Source organism: Hyaena hyaena, unplaced genomic scaffold (genome assembly GCF_003009895.1).
Source record: "Hyaena hyaena isolate Hyena2069 unplaced genomic scaffold, ASM300989v1 scaffold_114, whole genome shotgun sequence".
Classification (NCBI taxonomy): Eukaryota; Metazoa; Chordata; class Mammalia; order Carnivora; family Hyaenidae; genus Hyaena; species Hyaena hyaena.
In genome coordinates, this window is record NW_024080746.1 from 821018 (window position 1) to 836056 (window position 15039).

General features: G+C 45.1%; 1 protein-coding gene across 3 annotated transcripts in view; it reads right to left on the reverse strand.

The window, feature by feature from the left end:
- The window catches only part of CCDC149 (coiled-coil domain containing 149), a 102651-nt gene that overhangs the window by 65683 nt on the left and 21929 nt on the right, over nucleotides 1-15039 (reverse strand). For all 3 annotated transcript variants that reach the window (XM_039236651.1, XM_039236650.1, XM_039236649.1), the window contains exon 2: nucleotides 1018-1179. In XM_039236651.1, coding sequence (XP_039092582.1) covers nucleotides 1018-1179 — 162 coding nt within the window. The remainder of the gene's footprint in view (nucleotides 1-1017; nucleotides 1180-15039) is intronic.

Here is a 15039-nt window from a genome sequence, read left to right on the forward strand (position 1 = left end):
CCCAAAAACAGAGATTGTATCTGTGAGAGGAAAAAGCAGGATCCAAAATACGACTCTGCAGTTGGTATCCTCCATTTCAGAATGATACATATCCTTAAAAATCTTGCCACATGAAAACCCAGAGAGAATTTAAATGTCCAGGATAAAGGAAAGGCTAAAGAAATTACGGAAAGTTTACTATGCAACTGTTCTTTAAAAATGAATTAAATCTGTATGTATAGCCTAGAGAGATGTCCCAAATAAAGTATTGAGTGAAAAGAGCAAATGCCGGAAGATTCACACGCCGCTGTCCAAAAGTGCTCTGCAATGATGGAAATGCCCTGGATCCAACTGTCCAATAAAGTGGCCACCATGGAAATCTTCTATATTGCCATAATCCAATATGGCAGCCATTGGCCACCTATGGTGATTGGGCCCATGCAGTGTGATGAGTGAGACTGACAAAGGGAATTTTCAATTCTATTGAATCTTAATTAATGTGAAATGAAATTTAAATAATCACATGTTACTAGTGGCTTCTGGATTAGTGCAGGTTTATAATATGAATCCTATTTTAAAAGCTCCATACAAGGGTGTTTGGCTGGCTGAGTCAGAGCATGCAACTATTGATCTCCAGGTGGTGAGTCTGAGTACCACCTTTGGTATACAGATTACTAGGGGAAAAACAGATAAAAACCCCCATACAAATAAATTAATAAGTAAGTACATATAAACACATATGTTTGTGTGGCTATCTCACGGGTGCTAGAGCACGCCATCTGGAACCACATACACATCAGCTAGCGACTCGGGCCGGGCTGTGGATGAAATAAGGGTGACAACTTCCACTTCTTAATTTTGCCACTTTGGAACTATTTGAATGCAATCCCCCCCCTTTTTTTTTTTAAGAAAAGCATGTCAAAATCCCCACTTTTATTTTATTTTATCTTATTTTATCATTTTATTTTATTTTCATTCCAGACATTTTATTTGTGTCTTAATGAGGAAATAAGGACGTCATTGTGACGTAACACGTACGATCAGCTCTCGGTATTTCTTCTTCAGGGACTGGTGGCGCTCTCGAAGCTGATTGGCCATGAGTTTATACTGGTCCCTTTCTTGCTGACATGTGTCCAGCTCCTTGGAGAGGATCAACAGGGCTTCCTTTTTACTCTCCAGCTTTCTTTTACACACCAGGTACTGCCAAACAAACAAATCCAAGCCATTGGTCAATAACGTCAATAGACCCCCATTTGACACACGCTGTATTTAACACACCCTGCAGGGCTGGTTTTGTTTTGTCACCTTTTTTATTTTTAGAGATGATACACCCAGAGATGTCAGTCAGTGAATGACGTGTGCACCTAAAGACAGCTTCGGTACATGATGTACTCCCCTTGCGACAGACCCAAAAAACCTTAAAGTTCACGAACTTTGGCAAACGGATAAACAGATAAGATAATTTAACTGACATATAAAGAAAAAAAAGCAAAATATTTTTTTAAGAATGACACAGATAGATAGTTAGGCCCAAATTTTATTTTCAAGGGATTTATATATCCAGATAAGAGTATGTAAAATCATATTAAGACGTAATGGAATGATATACACAGACTATTCAATACAAATTTTGTAAAAATATTATTAATAACTCCTGGTAACAAAATTATTTGCATGTGTTTTTAAAGATTTTATTCTTTATGCTTTTCTGTGTTCTCTAAATTTTCTAGACTAAGCCCATATGACTATTCTGTAATTTAAAAAAATACAAAAATGGTTATTAAAAATAATTAAATTTTTTTTAACGTTTTATTTATTTCTGAGAGAGAGAGACAGCGTGAGCAGGGGAGGGTCAGAGAGAGAGGGAGACACAGCATCTGAAAGAGGCTCCAGGCTCTGAGCTAGCTGTCAGCACAGAGCCCGATGCGGGGCTCAAACCCACAAACCGTGAGATCATGACCTGAGGTGAAGTCAGCCGCCCAACCGACTGAGGCACCGAGACACCCCTATTAAAATTTAATTGAACTATACATCACTGCAATAGATTTCACTTGCCCATTCAGCCCGGCAGATATTTTCTCACCTGAGAACCTTTGTTCACTAACTCTACCAAGATATGTACAACTTCCATGATTCCAATGCAAGCACCCACTACCAGAGATCCACTACCCAGAGACCCACCTTGTGACCTAAGTATTTTAGCCATACTTTGAACTACCCCCAAACAGTTGAGTGTACCTAGCCGGACCTCTTCCTCAGAGATACAGGATATCTTTGTCCCTCCTTTTCCCCATCACCTGCCCCCCGCCCCTCCCAACCAACCCTGACCATGCACCACCCTCACCTGATAATCATCCACCACCCGGGGCCACTGTGAGCCGGACTGGGACTCTTTACTTTTATTGGATATATTGCACCGTCTGGCGTTATTCACATATGTGAAATGTGGCATTAAATACCTTTTGAATTTGCCCCGTAAAAGACCAAATTCAGAGCATTCATGAAAACAATTTATAGTTTCATTATACACTCTGACATGAGCACTTTGTCATTATGGATGCTCACACAAAGCAGGGAGAGAATCAGCGCTCCCGTACCATTGGAGTCAATGCTCTTTTACGGACAAAAAGCATTACTCATATATAGTGCTTGCTTGGAACTGACTTTGTTAAGTTCAATTTCAAATAAATGAAAGAGGAAAAAGAGAGTTTTGTGCATTAGCACAATTTTTTTTTCCTTAAAAAAAAAAAGTAATTGCTTAGCTTTAAAAACAAAGGGGAAAGAAAAGCCATTCTGAGACGGATTTGCGTTCTAAGAGAGGACACTTCCACCTTGGGTGAATCTTATTCCTGGCAGTAATGAGGTTGGAATCCTGCCTTAAAATGTCCTGGATTTTTAAGACTTTGACATCACCTTCATGGAAGCAAAATGGTTGTGTTGCCACTGTGATTTCTCAAGAGTAAAACCCCCAACAAGTAAATATCAGAGGAGAGAGGCTCGAAAACCCTAAACTGCAATGTCCTAAGGGAGGTATTGAGATTTCACAGGAAAAAATCCCATTTACACACAATTTAGCAGATCTGCCCTGAGCCTCCGCTTCTTTGGCCGAGATCAGCATCCTAGGGTATCAGTGCTATTAGTACTGGTGGCACAACCATGGCCACCTTTGTCCCTTCAATTGATCAGATCCAAATCTGAGGCCCCAAAGATACTCAGTCTTCCAACTTTGGGGAAGAAAATCCCAAATGCTTGGAGACACTGTAAGGTGCTGAAGGCAAGATTAGCTGTAACGTCCCGTCTACTGAATGAGAACAGGGAAGGGCCACCACCTAATGGCAAAGTAGAAATTCAAGTTTCCTGACCTTGAACTGCAGTCTGTTAGGATCCAAGAGAGAAGTTGTTTCTCTCCCAAGGCATGGTCCAAATGGCCTTGGAAGCTGTGTAAGGCAGTAAGAGGACTCCCTTCGCTTGAGTCTAAGGTGCCAGTAGGAGGCAGGCACAGAGCCTCCGCCAAGACCCAGTAACCTGGGATTTTATGAGCAGAATCCTGCAGTTCTAGTCCCTTCAGGGCATGGAAAACAGGACAGTTATTCCAGAATACAAACACATTCTGTATGGAACTTAGAGCCACAGCAACAGAAGGGCGGTTTTTAGGAAGCCACTGCTGGACCACTTCCTCCTGCTGACTATGGTCTAGAACAACAAACTGCAAAGGTTGTGTTCTGTGTCACTTATTTTGATCAATAGGACCCTCAGCCTCATTTCTAAAGCAGTTCAAAGTGGTGCTGCCCTGGCAAAGGTGGGGACCCCCCCCCAAGTCCCCTGACCCTGGTGTGGCAGCGTCGAGAAGGAACACCAGAAAACGCTGCTCTCCGTCACCCTGGGATGCTCGTGAAAATGCCCATTCCTGGCCCCAGCTTAGACTCGCTGAGTTGGAATCTGATACTGGCTCAGGAATCTGCATTGTTAGCACATGGCACAGATGATTCTGAGTCCATCTACGCTTGGAAAACACAGGCTCTAGGGACCTCCAGTCTCATGGTGTCTCAAAAGTTAGAGCCCTAACTACAGCAGTCTGGGGAGCCTGAGAGGCCAGCAGCAGCCCACAGATCCAAGGGCAAGGCATGGTCTCAGGACTGTTCTGGGGACATCTGAGCCACATACCTCAGCACAGAGGGGTTCTGAACAAGTACAAGCATGGACTGTGTTTTATTGCATCTGATCAAAGAGCCTAAATATATTATTAAAATAACAATAGAGGGGTTCCTGGGTGGCTCAGTCGGTTAAGCATCCAACTTCAGCTCAGGTCATGATCTCATTGTTCCCGAGTTCAAGCTCTGCATTGAGCTGTGTGCTGACAGCTCAGAGCCTGGAGCCTGCTTTGGATTCTGTGTCTCCCTCTCTCTCTCTGCCCTCCCTGCCCCCACTCTCTTTCTCTCTCTCAGAAATAAATAAACACTTAAGAAAAAATAACAATAGAAAACCCTGGGAGGGGTCTGTGGGTGGAGGGGACGACATTGGGGAATAGGATGGAATTTCTTGTACTCATTCAAAAATGGTGGTAGTTTTTAGTCCCTGTGATGACAGCTGTTGAAATGACCCATTTCTTATCCCTCTAATTGGAAACAAACAACAACAACAACAAATGAAAGGAAAGGAAAAGGTCCTGAAGAGACTCCTTGTTGGCAGCTCTGAACATCCAGCAAGTGCATGGCCGGGGTTGGGGGTGGTGGTGGGAGGGAGTGTATGGGAACCAAAATCAGAACAGAAAGCCAGACAAGACAGGTTACTGTCCTTGAGACTTCAGCTCCAAAGGAGGAGAGGTAAGTGTAGACAATAGAAAATCACCAGGCAGAGCCAGAAGGGCTCCATCCAGAAGAAGGTCTAGCGAGGAGCAACTCATGAACTATGGGGACCCTGGGAGAGCCACAGAACAAACACACACTGCCTGGGCCTCAGTTTCCTCCCTTGGAAAATGAGAGGGGTTCCCAGGTGCCCTGCAACTTGAGCAACCCACGATTTTAACGCCACCATCCAATAACATCAGGGGTAAAGAGTGTCTGAGAAAACCCTGGGAGTGAGGGGCTCCAGTCCAGTAAGTATGACTCATGCAAGCACCCAGAAATCTCTTCTCTGCCAGCTCTTAGGACAGAGCTGGCTCAATGATTTCCCGAGATCGTCCATGACAGTGGCAGTTCCAGAAGCTCTGTAGAGCAGGGGCTACAGGATACCAGGTGCTGGGCTGAAGCTGTGTTTGCAATAATGATTTACGATACAATAACGACTTACGATAAAATGAGAAAAGGCCAAGGTCTATGTGGTCGAAGTTAGAGTCTCCCCTCTGACGTTCAGGTCTCCTTTCCTTCCAGGCACATGGCAGTCCTGTCCCTTGTCATGCTCTGGAGTGAGCTAGAGCCATGTAACTTGCTTTATCCAGCAAAGTGGGCCAGAAAGGGACATGAGGGACTCCCAGGGTGAAAGTACTGAAGAGTCGAGGTAAGAATCGCCACGCCTTCTCCCCACCCTCCAACACAACACATATTGCTATGGAGATGACACAAGAACCAAGGAACCAGGAGTGTGGCACCGATGTGGCAGACAACTGCCCTGGTGAGTCGTCTGGGTCCACAGAGAATTTACATGATCAAGAAATAAAACTTTGTGGTTGTTGAGGTACAGAGATTTGGGGGACGTGTTTGTTACCACAGCATAACTTAGCCCATCCTGACTCATACAGTCCAGATCACAGAACATGAGCACAGGGAGCCTGGTGGACATTATATTTCCACCCCTACCCGAACCAGCTGCTGCTGAGTCACCACAGGATGAGGGCACAACATTGCTGTTATTATCACTATTAACTTACTATGTTGAGTTGGTATTTCCAGCACAAGGAAGCTACGGAAGGGCAATTCTGAATTTGGCTACTTTTTAGACCTGGAACAAATGAGTGGAACCTTTATGTCTTTACCCACTTCCCTCTAGATCTAGGAGGCCTTCCTCTTCTTTCCTCAGATTCGGAGCCTGAAGGAAGAAGGGGGAAAAAACCAAGAGGATCCACAGGCGTCTCCCCCCTGTGCTTCTAGAGACGGAACCAAGTAGAAGCAGTAAGTTTTCTATCCACTTACGAGAAATGGGATAAACTAAGGGTGTCAGAAAAGAACCAGAGGGCTGTTTCCTCCGAAGAGGCTTGGTCGGAACAGTCTCCTATAAGCCATAGCTCATTCAACAAACATTTTCTAGGTGCCTTTTCTGTGGGAGGCACTGAGTCAAACACCGGTCTCCCAAAGGGATCGATAGTCTTGTTGATTTTGAAAATGAAGAACATGGTACCTGGATAACAAATCTTATTTCCACAATCCCTTACGGGTTTTTCTGAATCCCCCGACGTTCTGAAAACTGAAAACATGTTCACATCCCATTAGTGACCTCAGCTGATTTGAGGATGGTGGGGTTTTTTTGGTGGTTTTTTTTTTTTTTTTTTTTTTTAGTTTTATTTATTCTGAGAGAAAAAGAGAGAGCACATGTACACAAGAGGCAGAGAGAGGGTGGGAGGAGGGAGAGACGAGGGGAGAGAGAATCCCAAGCAGGCTCCACACTGTCAGTGTGGAACCCGATGCGGGGCTGAAACTCATGAACCCACCCAGGCATCCCAGACGTGAGGGTGTTTATGGTCTCTATGCCACTAAATGTGAATATTCGTACATTTGCTAAAGACAAATCAATGTGTTTGATTATTGACTAGTCACTGCTCTGGAGTCTGCTGGGGCCGATACATAATGTATCATAAGCTTAAGGTATTTCCCCTCAGATTCCAATAACTCCAGGATCTGAAGCGCCACTGGGGCCCAAGGAGTTCAGATTAGGGAACCTGACTTTTATTTGAAAGTCACCCTTGCAGGGGCGCCTGGGTGGCTCAGTTGGTTAACTGTCCAACTTCGGCTCAGGTCATGATCTCACGGTTAGTGGGTTCGAGCCCCGCGTCGGGCTCTGTGCTGACAGCTAGCTCAGAGCCTGAAGCCTGCTTCCAATTCTGTGTCTCTCTCTCTCTCTCTGACCCTCCCCTGCTCACGCTGCCTGTCTCTTTCTCAGAAATAAATAAAACATTAAAAAAAATTTTTTTTAAAAGAAAGTCACCCTTCCAAATCTCTACATAGAATTGATGGCATGCGTGTGACTAAAATCCAATCTTTCTCGAACAGTAATTGTCCTAAACCCAAGCGTTTACTAGATATTGACTTCCTCACATAAGCTAGGAAAAACTAAAAGTACATTACATGCAGAAAATCTCCAAGCTGCCATAATGCTATGTGTATATTCCCATAGCCTCCGATTTTCTTTATTATTTAGAATTAGCATTGAATTCTGGAGCTGGGATAAACCTCACAGGTAACCCAAGCAACTTGCCCAGTTGCAAAGAACAAGGGTCCTGGCTGCCATAGAGTCCCTATTAGTGTTTTCCAAGTGGTGGGTCATGACACATTAGGCTGGGTAGCAAAATTTATTCACTTGCAACCCTCTTTTTCTTAAAAAATAAAAAAGATGCAGAATAGAACAGACGATATCAGCGTGCATCCATGTAGTGAAGGAAAGTATTGTTTCACCAAACTTTTCTTTTTGAACATGTATATAGGAATAAACACACATATCTGCATATTTTCACACATTTAGTGCAGACTGTCACTCTAAAAGCCTGCAAACCACTATTCTGTAAAAAGCCACTCTGCACATGTATTCATTCAATGGACAGATATTTCAGGAAGGTCACAAGTGAGGCCAGAGTGGGAGGGAGCTGGGTTTATGGGCAGGGGAGGAAAACTACATAGAGGAGACGGCGCTTGAGGACTTCTGAGTTGAGTGGGCATCGTGGTGTCCAAATAAAGGCCATTATGTCATGGAGATAACTAGTCAGTTCTTCAGGACTGAGGCACAACCTGATTAATTAATACCTGCTCTGCCCACCTCACTGAGCTTGACACGGAAGGTGCTATGCTAAAACTGGACTTTGTAAACTTTTTCAAATTTAAAGGTCCTATGTTTATAGCATTTAAAGTAAACCACTTTCACAAACATTCTATCATGTGAGGATCAACATTATATGACACGTGGGAACAAAAATTGTTTTTTTAATTTTAAAAAAAGGCTGAAATGGTCTTTCCCAGAGTAACAAATCTAACTACTGTCACCTCAAACCAGGACTCTGAAGTACAAATTCCAGGCTCTATTTACTATTCTATATTGGTCTTGGATAAATTATTAGCAGGTCCACATATTACCTCTCTTGGATCTAACCACATTTTTTAAAAATGTCTATTTATTTATTTATTTATTTTTGAGAGAGAGCGAGCAGGGGAGGGGCAGAGAGAGATTGGGGGAGACAGAGAATCCTTAGCACTGACAGTGCAGAGCCCAACATGGGGCTCGAACTCTGAAACCGTGAGATCATCACCTGAGCTGAAATCAAGAGTCGGACACTTAACTGACTGAGCCACCCAGGCACCCTAGGGTCTGACCACATTTTTAACAAAACACTCTTTTAGATAATTGTGTACTGAGAGTCGTGCATTTTGACTCACACTGTGTGGAGGCCTCGTTTGGAAGACAGGCAGCCTTCCTGGGACCCTTTCTGATCATATTCCATGGGGAAGAACTGAGGTGCAAGAGGTCACCCGGCTGTCTGCACAATCATCAGCCAACTCCGTCCCCAAGAGTTCTGGCTGCCTCCGTGTTGACGACCACACTGGGCTCTTCACCGGCTGAATCATGTGTACGAGATGGACATGTAGTTTTTCAAATGGCATTTGCACACAGTTATGTAAGCTGTGACTCGGGACCCCGACCCTCTGCTCTTCACAAACTCAAAACCTCACTCCCCTCAACCAAGGGGATCTCCTTCAGTCCAATGGCTTTCCCATCACCTCTTGCTGATTTCACCAAATTGGTGTCACCTGCACTCACTCTCATCTCTAACTGTGTGTCTCCATCTCAACATCGGAGAGGCAGCTTAAACTGAACCCTCACTATCCCCTTGCACCTGCCCTGCCCTGAATCTTCCCCCTTGGTAAGTGGTACAAACCATGTTTGGTTTTCTATTAACCTTGGAGTCATCCTTGATGCCTTTCTTTTGCTCCCAGCCCTCATTTAATTCATCAGCTAATGCCCTGGGCTCCACCTCTACGGGATATATTGAATCAGGTACTGCTCACCCACTTCCCCCACTCTCACTCTTGCTCCAGCTACCATCATCTATTTATTTATTTAGTATGAGAGAGAGAGAGAGAGAGAGAGAGAGAGCACGCGCGCGCGAGAGAGCGCATGCACAAGTTGGGGAAGTGAACAGAGAGAAGGAGAAAGAGAGAATTCCGAGCAGACTCCATGCTGTCAGCATGGAGCCCCATGTGGGGCTCGAACTCATGAACCAGGAGATGATGGCCTGAGCCAAAATCGAGAGTCAAACACTTAACCGACTGAGCCACCGAGGCCCCCCCACCATCCTCTCTTGCTTAGACTGTGGTCCCAGCCTCTTCCTTCAAACAGTCTGCTTCTACCCACCTACAGTCTATGTTCCATGCAGTAATGAGAATGATGCTTCTTAAAGGAAGACAGATGGTGACATGCAGTGACTCAAAGTCCCCATGGCCTCCTATCACATTTATTCAAACAAAACCCCAAGTCCTCTCACTTACCCTTGCTCCCTGCACTTCATCCTCACTGGCCTCCTTGCTGGTCTATGACCACATCAAGCCCACTCCAACCTCAGGAAGCACTGCTGCTTCCTCTGCTTGGATTGCAAGGCTTGTTCCCTGGCTTCCTTCAGATCTCTGTTGTAACGTTTCCTTCTCAGGAAGTTCATCCCTGTCTGTAAACACCCAGACTCTCAATCCTCTTACACTGTGTTACTTCCCTTTATTGCACGTAATCCTTGATCTTGAATTATATAACTATTGGCTTATTTTCAACATCTCCCTCTCTGTAGCCACAAGTGCTTTGCTTTTGCATTCCAGATGCCCCACATTTAGAATGATGCATGGTATGTAGCTGGTGCTCAATACATGCATATAACGAATGAGAAAATGCCATGCATTGCCCTACTATAGCCTCAAAAGTCTGTGTCACATGTGCTTTTGTCCCCGTTTTACAGATTCTCAAACTCGCAGCTGGTAAAGACCTCAGGAATCATCTAACCAGACCCCTAAGTATACAGATGCGGAAACAGGAACTCAGAATGGTGCACTGACTTACCCAGGGCTGGCTAGTGGGACCCAGAGCCAAACCCTAAGCTGGGGTTCCCGTCAGCCCAGTGCGTTTCTCTCCACACATCAAATTAAGGTATGCATCCCTGGTGAGATATAAATGCCTATAAATGTAGAACGGTGCCTGGTACTTTTCACAGCAATAAAAATTATTAAAATAAAAGAGACAGTAATAGATGATAGTAAGCAGTGGGATCATCATTCGCTAATAGTCACAAACTAGAGTATGCCAAATGCTATAAAGACATACGAACAAAGTTCCCAGAAACACAGGGAAAGGCAGCTTAAAGCAATGGTTGAGAGCATGGCAGAAGAGCTGGGATACTGCAGTCAGATCTTGGCTTTACCACTCACTAGCTATGCGATCAATTGCCTCAGTATCTCTATCTGTTCAATGGGTATGATTACAGTACCTTCACAGGGTGAATGTGAGAACTAAAAGAATTAGTATGTGTGAAATACTTACAATAGTAAGTGCCATATGTGCAATGCTATTCTATTTTTCATCACAAGGAGAGGATCACAGCTCAGCAAAGAAGGTGCTCAGAGAGTCAGAGGAAGATGTGAACGTTTGAAATGGATCCCAAAGGACGGGTGGAGGGATTCGTTTTGTTGGGGGGGAGCTGAGGTCGTGACAGGTAGTGGTGATGGGAAAACAGTATTCCTGGCAGGGAAACGGCCCCAGCAAAGCTCAAAGGTGAGACGCCAGAAGACGTGCGGTCCTCATAGCGAGCAACATGCTGGGCTGTCTTGGGCGGAGGAGAGCGAAGGAAAGCTGCAAAAGATAAAGCTGGAAAGAGAGACAAATGAGGGGTCAGGTCAGAAGGGGCCTGGAAGTGGTGCTGAGGAGTTCAGATTTTATTCTTCCAGCAAGCAGGAGCCCCGAGGGTCTCTGAATAGGGGGGGTGACATTAAGAATCCTTTGAGGAAGACAATTTCGGCCTGATATCATGCGGTGTAAATTACCTTTGACTATACAGCTTGGGTAAGATTTGCTGCCGGGCTCGCAGGGGGAGGGGAAGGCAGCTGGGGTTCAGGGCCCGCTTAGCAGACACACCTCTGGATCCTGCAGTTTGATCTGATCTGTCAGGCTTATAAAGAACACACTGGCTCTGCTGTTTCTTAATGTGGATTCTGTTATCACCTTGTCTAACGCAGTTCTGTTAGGCACGGTGCTACCCAGGCAACCAGACGCATGCATGGGGTTAGCCTCGGCCATGGAAGCTGGGATCGGAAGCTGATCAGTGGGTGGATGGGTCACGTGGCCGCCCAGCCGCAGGTCAAAGGCGAGCCGAGCAGGACAAACCGCATGAAAACGCGCCACTCTGGCCAGGGGACACGCACTTCGTTCTCCTTACGCTTCCATTTCCGCTCCCCAGCCCAGGTGTAGTTCTGCCTGTTAAGTTCACCGGTGGTGTAGGGGCCAGGGATATTTGCTCTTTTCCCTGCCCAAGAAAAAGAGGGTTTTGGTTTGTCTTCAGTAAAGGAAAAGGAGAAAACAAATTAGTATTTTTTGAACATCTACTATGTGCCAGGCACTGTTAGGTGTAATAGTAATGAGAAATAGACCTTTATTTAATTACAATAGTAATTGTTACTTCCTAAACTGTACTAAATGATCACCTTGAAACATATTCAATCCATACAGCTGCCCTATGAAGTAGTTTGTAAGATTAGCCCCCATTTCAGGGAGGAGAAAACAGTGGAGCTCAATGGGTCAATTTAGCCTTCATTCCTAAAGTAGTCGGTAGCAGAGCCAGACGACTCTTGCATTTGGTTCTAAGCAACAGGACCCTTTGGCTGTAAGTGGCAGTAACTGATACTCTAACGTAGGAACGTACTGGAAGGGTACTGGCACTCACAGAACTGGCGGAAGGACAGAGACATCGACTTAGAAACGGGTAAGCAGTGAGGTGACTCTGGAGGTTAGAGGCAGGACAAGGAAGCACCGGGTCTCAGTGCAGGAGAGATGAGGTCAGAGGCCACCGATCAGGGTAGAACTGAACTCCATTACGTTTCAGCCTCTTTATCTCTCACCTCAAGGGGGTCTCCAGCTGGCCTCAAGTAGATCCTGTGCGTCCTTTGCCTGGGGGAGCACAGGACACCCAGATTACAGTCCTGTGCTCTGTCCCTGCAGATCATACCCCATGGTAATGCCCTGCAACCCAGGGTGCTGATGCAAAGAGACATGAACGCTGGGGAGGGAGAAAACAATGACTGTTCACCACATGAACCTGGGTAGATCCATCCCATTGAGCTTACTCCTCCACTTTGCTAAGGGCCCTCTTCTGGTGGCTTATGAATAAAGGTTGAAAAAGAAACAGTGGGCATTTAATAACTATTCCTTTTATTCTGATTAATCTCTGAGACTCTATTAATCACACCGAGAAACACATATACGGTGGTGGAGTGTACAGCCTGCCGTGGGGTATACACCCACCATCTGGAGAAAGGAGAAAACCACACACCATATACAGGGTAGTTGGTGAACATGAATGGAATAAACAGTAAAATATGCCCAGTTTTCAGCATGTATACTAGACATCATGAAATATTTTTATTATCCTCCCAAAGATAGGCTTCTTTTGAATTGCATTTCAATTATATTTTTAAAGCACAACTCACAAGCCATTTGTCGATGTTAACTCACACCTGCGTGCAAACACCACCTAGGTAGCCTTGTGCTTCTCACCCTAAGAACCCAGACCTACAGTTTTCACTACTGAGTGGCTTTTATCTACCCACTCACTGTTATCTGCAATAAAGCAAATCATAATTTGCTACAAGGAAGATCATAATAATTAAACGATGATCTGACATACTACATTACTGTTTAGGTGGCTTTACCGCTAGATAAATGTGATGTGAGTTAAAGGTAGCCAGAGTGTCAGGGAGGGAACCTCTCCACTGAGTGACTCCCTCCCCTACACAGCGACTCGTGGTCCTTGGTGATTTTTACCGATGGGTTCAGGCTAGCTCTCATTAGCCGCTGCAAGAATATAACCTGCTAATCCCCAAAGGCTTCACAAAGTGCTGATAAACTCATGCGGCTGAAGGGTTCATGTCCACGAATAATTTAGAAACTTCTCAACCATAGGCTCCCTCTTTTCTTAGAGGGATTTACCCCTCTGGTCCTTCTCCACGGTGATGTCCGGCCGGGACCATCACGACAGCCTCCTCTCATCTCCCTACCTGTCTGGCCCGGATGCCAATCCCTTTGAAAACCATAAATCAGGTCCTGTCACTCCCTCGTCTTTAAAAAATATCTCTGTGAAGGAGGTTGGCGAACAAGAGCTCTGTGACACCTGGCCACGGTCCACCATAGACCCCTTCCCACCCCCCTGCCCTTTGCCTGACTCCTTGTAGCCAAGTGACATTCCAAGTACACCTTAAGTAGAGCATCACAGCCACCAGCCCACCATCTGCCTCCCCACAGACTGAGGCCTCCCTGCAGCCAAGGTCTGACTCACTCACCTCTGCGTGTCCAGAGCTAAGCTCCTGACCGAGAGTGAGTGCTCGATAAATATTTGGGATGTAGATGAATTTTGTTTCCCACTAAGCATAAATATATATCTATTTACTTATTTGTAATTTATATTTAGTAAGCTAATCAATTATTAATTATTGTTAAGCTTAATTTTCTAAAGTCCATTTTAGCATCATTTAGAAAAAGAAGTCTGGTGGGGCGCCAGGGTGGCTCAGTTGGTTAAGTGTCCAACTTTAGCTCAGGTCATGGTCTCACAGATCAGGGGTTCAAGCCCTGCATCAGGCTCTATGCTGACAGCTCAGAGCCTGGGCTGCTTCACATTCTGTGTCTCCCTCTCTCTTTGCCCCTCCCCGACTTGCACTCTGTCTCTCTCAAAAATAAAAAGTAAACATTAAAAAAAAATTTTAGAAAAAGAAATCTGGTTGTGAAAACTTGATACATGTGGAGAGGTCACAAGAGAGTTCCTATAGAATCACCATAACGGCATTTGTATTGCACCTCATTTTTTTTATTGCTTAAAATGAGCGCTTCCCCACATCAGAGGGGCACAAACTTCCTTTACACCTTCATTCTCTGAAATCTTGCAGATTGACCGCTCCAGATATACAGGATTATCACTTAGAGACACACTGAACCTTGTCAGACAGAGTTTCGGCATGTATGGAGTAAGAAGCCAAGTGAGGCCAACCCCATGTGGACAGTCCTTTCACGGAGGTCCTCCAGCCCATGGCCACCCAGACCACACCACACTCACTCACCCACGGAAGCAGCCTTTGCTGGCCACGATCACGCCCTGTGCCTCCTAAGCATTTCCACAGCCCTGTTCCAAATCTGTGTTCGCCTCTGTGATTTTTAGATACCATTTCAGCAATTCCAAGTTGGTAACTTAATGACTCTAATGCCATTCTCTAAGGTGACTTTTTTTTTTTTTATGATCTAGCTTTCTCCAAGTCACCATGGCGGCTTCCCGTTCTTCAGTATTACTTTCGACAGGCAAACTTTGATGATTTGAGAGCCCCAGGGGATGTGCTGAAATTTAAGTTAAGTGAGATTTCAGGTAATTGGAAGAGTTTATAATGTGAACTATAGTAGCTGAGGGGTATGTGACATTCACTGACAGTCTTGGTTAACTGAAGTTAGGGATAAGGAGGGTTTGCCTGAGTATCTATTTCAATCCTTCCCTCCTGCTATTTCTCTCTTCCTCCGTCTCCTCCCCTTCTCAGTCTCTGCACCGTCTGAGTGTGCCCCTGTTCTTTTCAGGCCAATAAAGATCAGGAGGCGATGCAAGGAAAAAAGACTGCTTTCCTTCTAGTTGGCCAT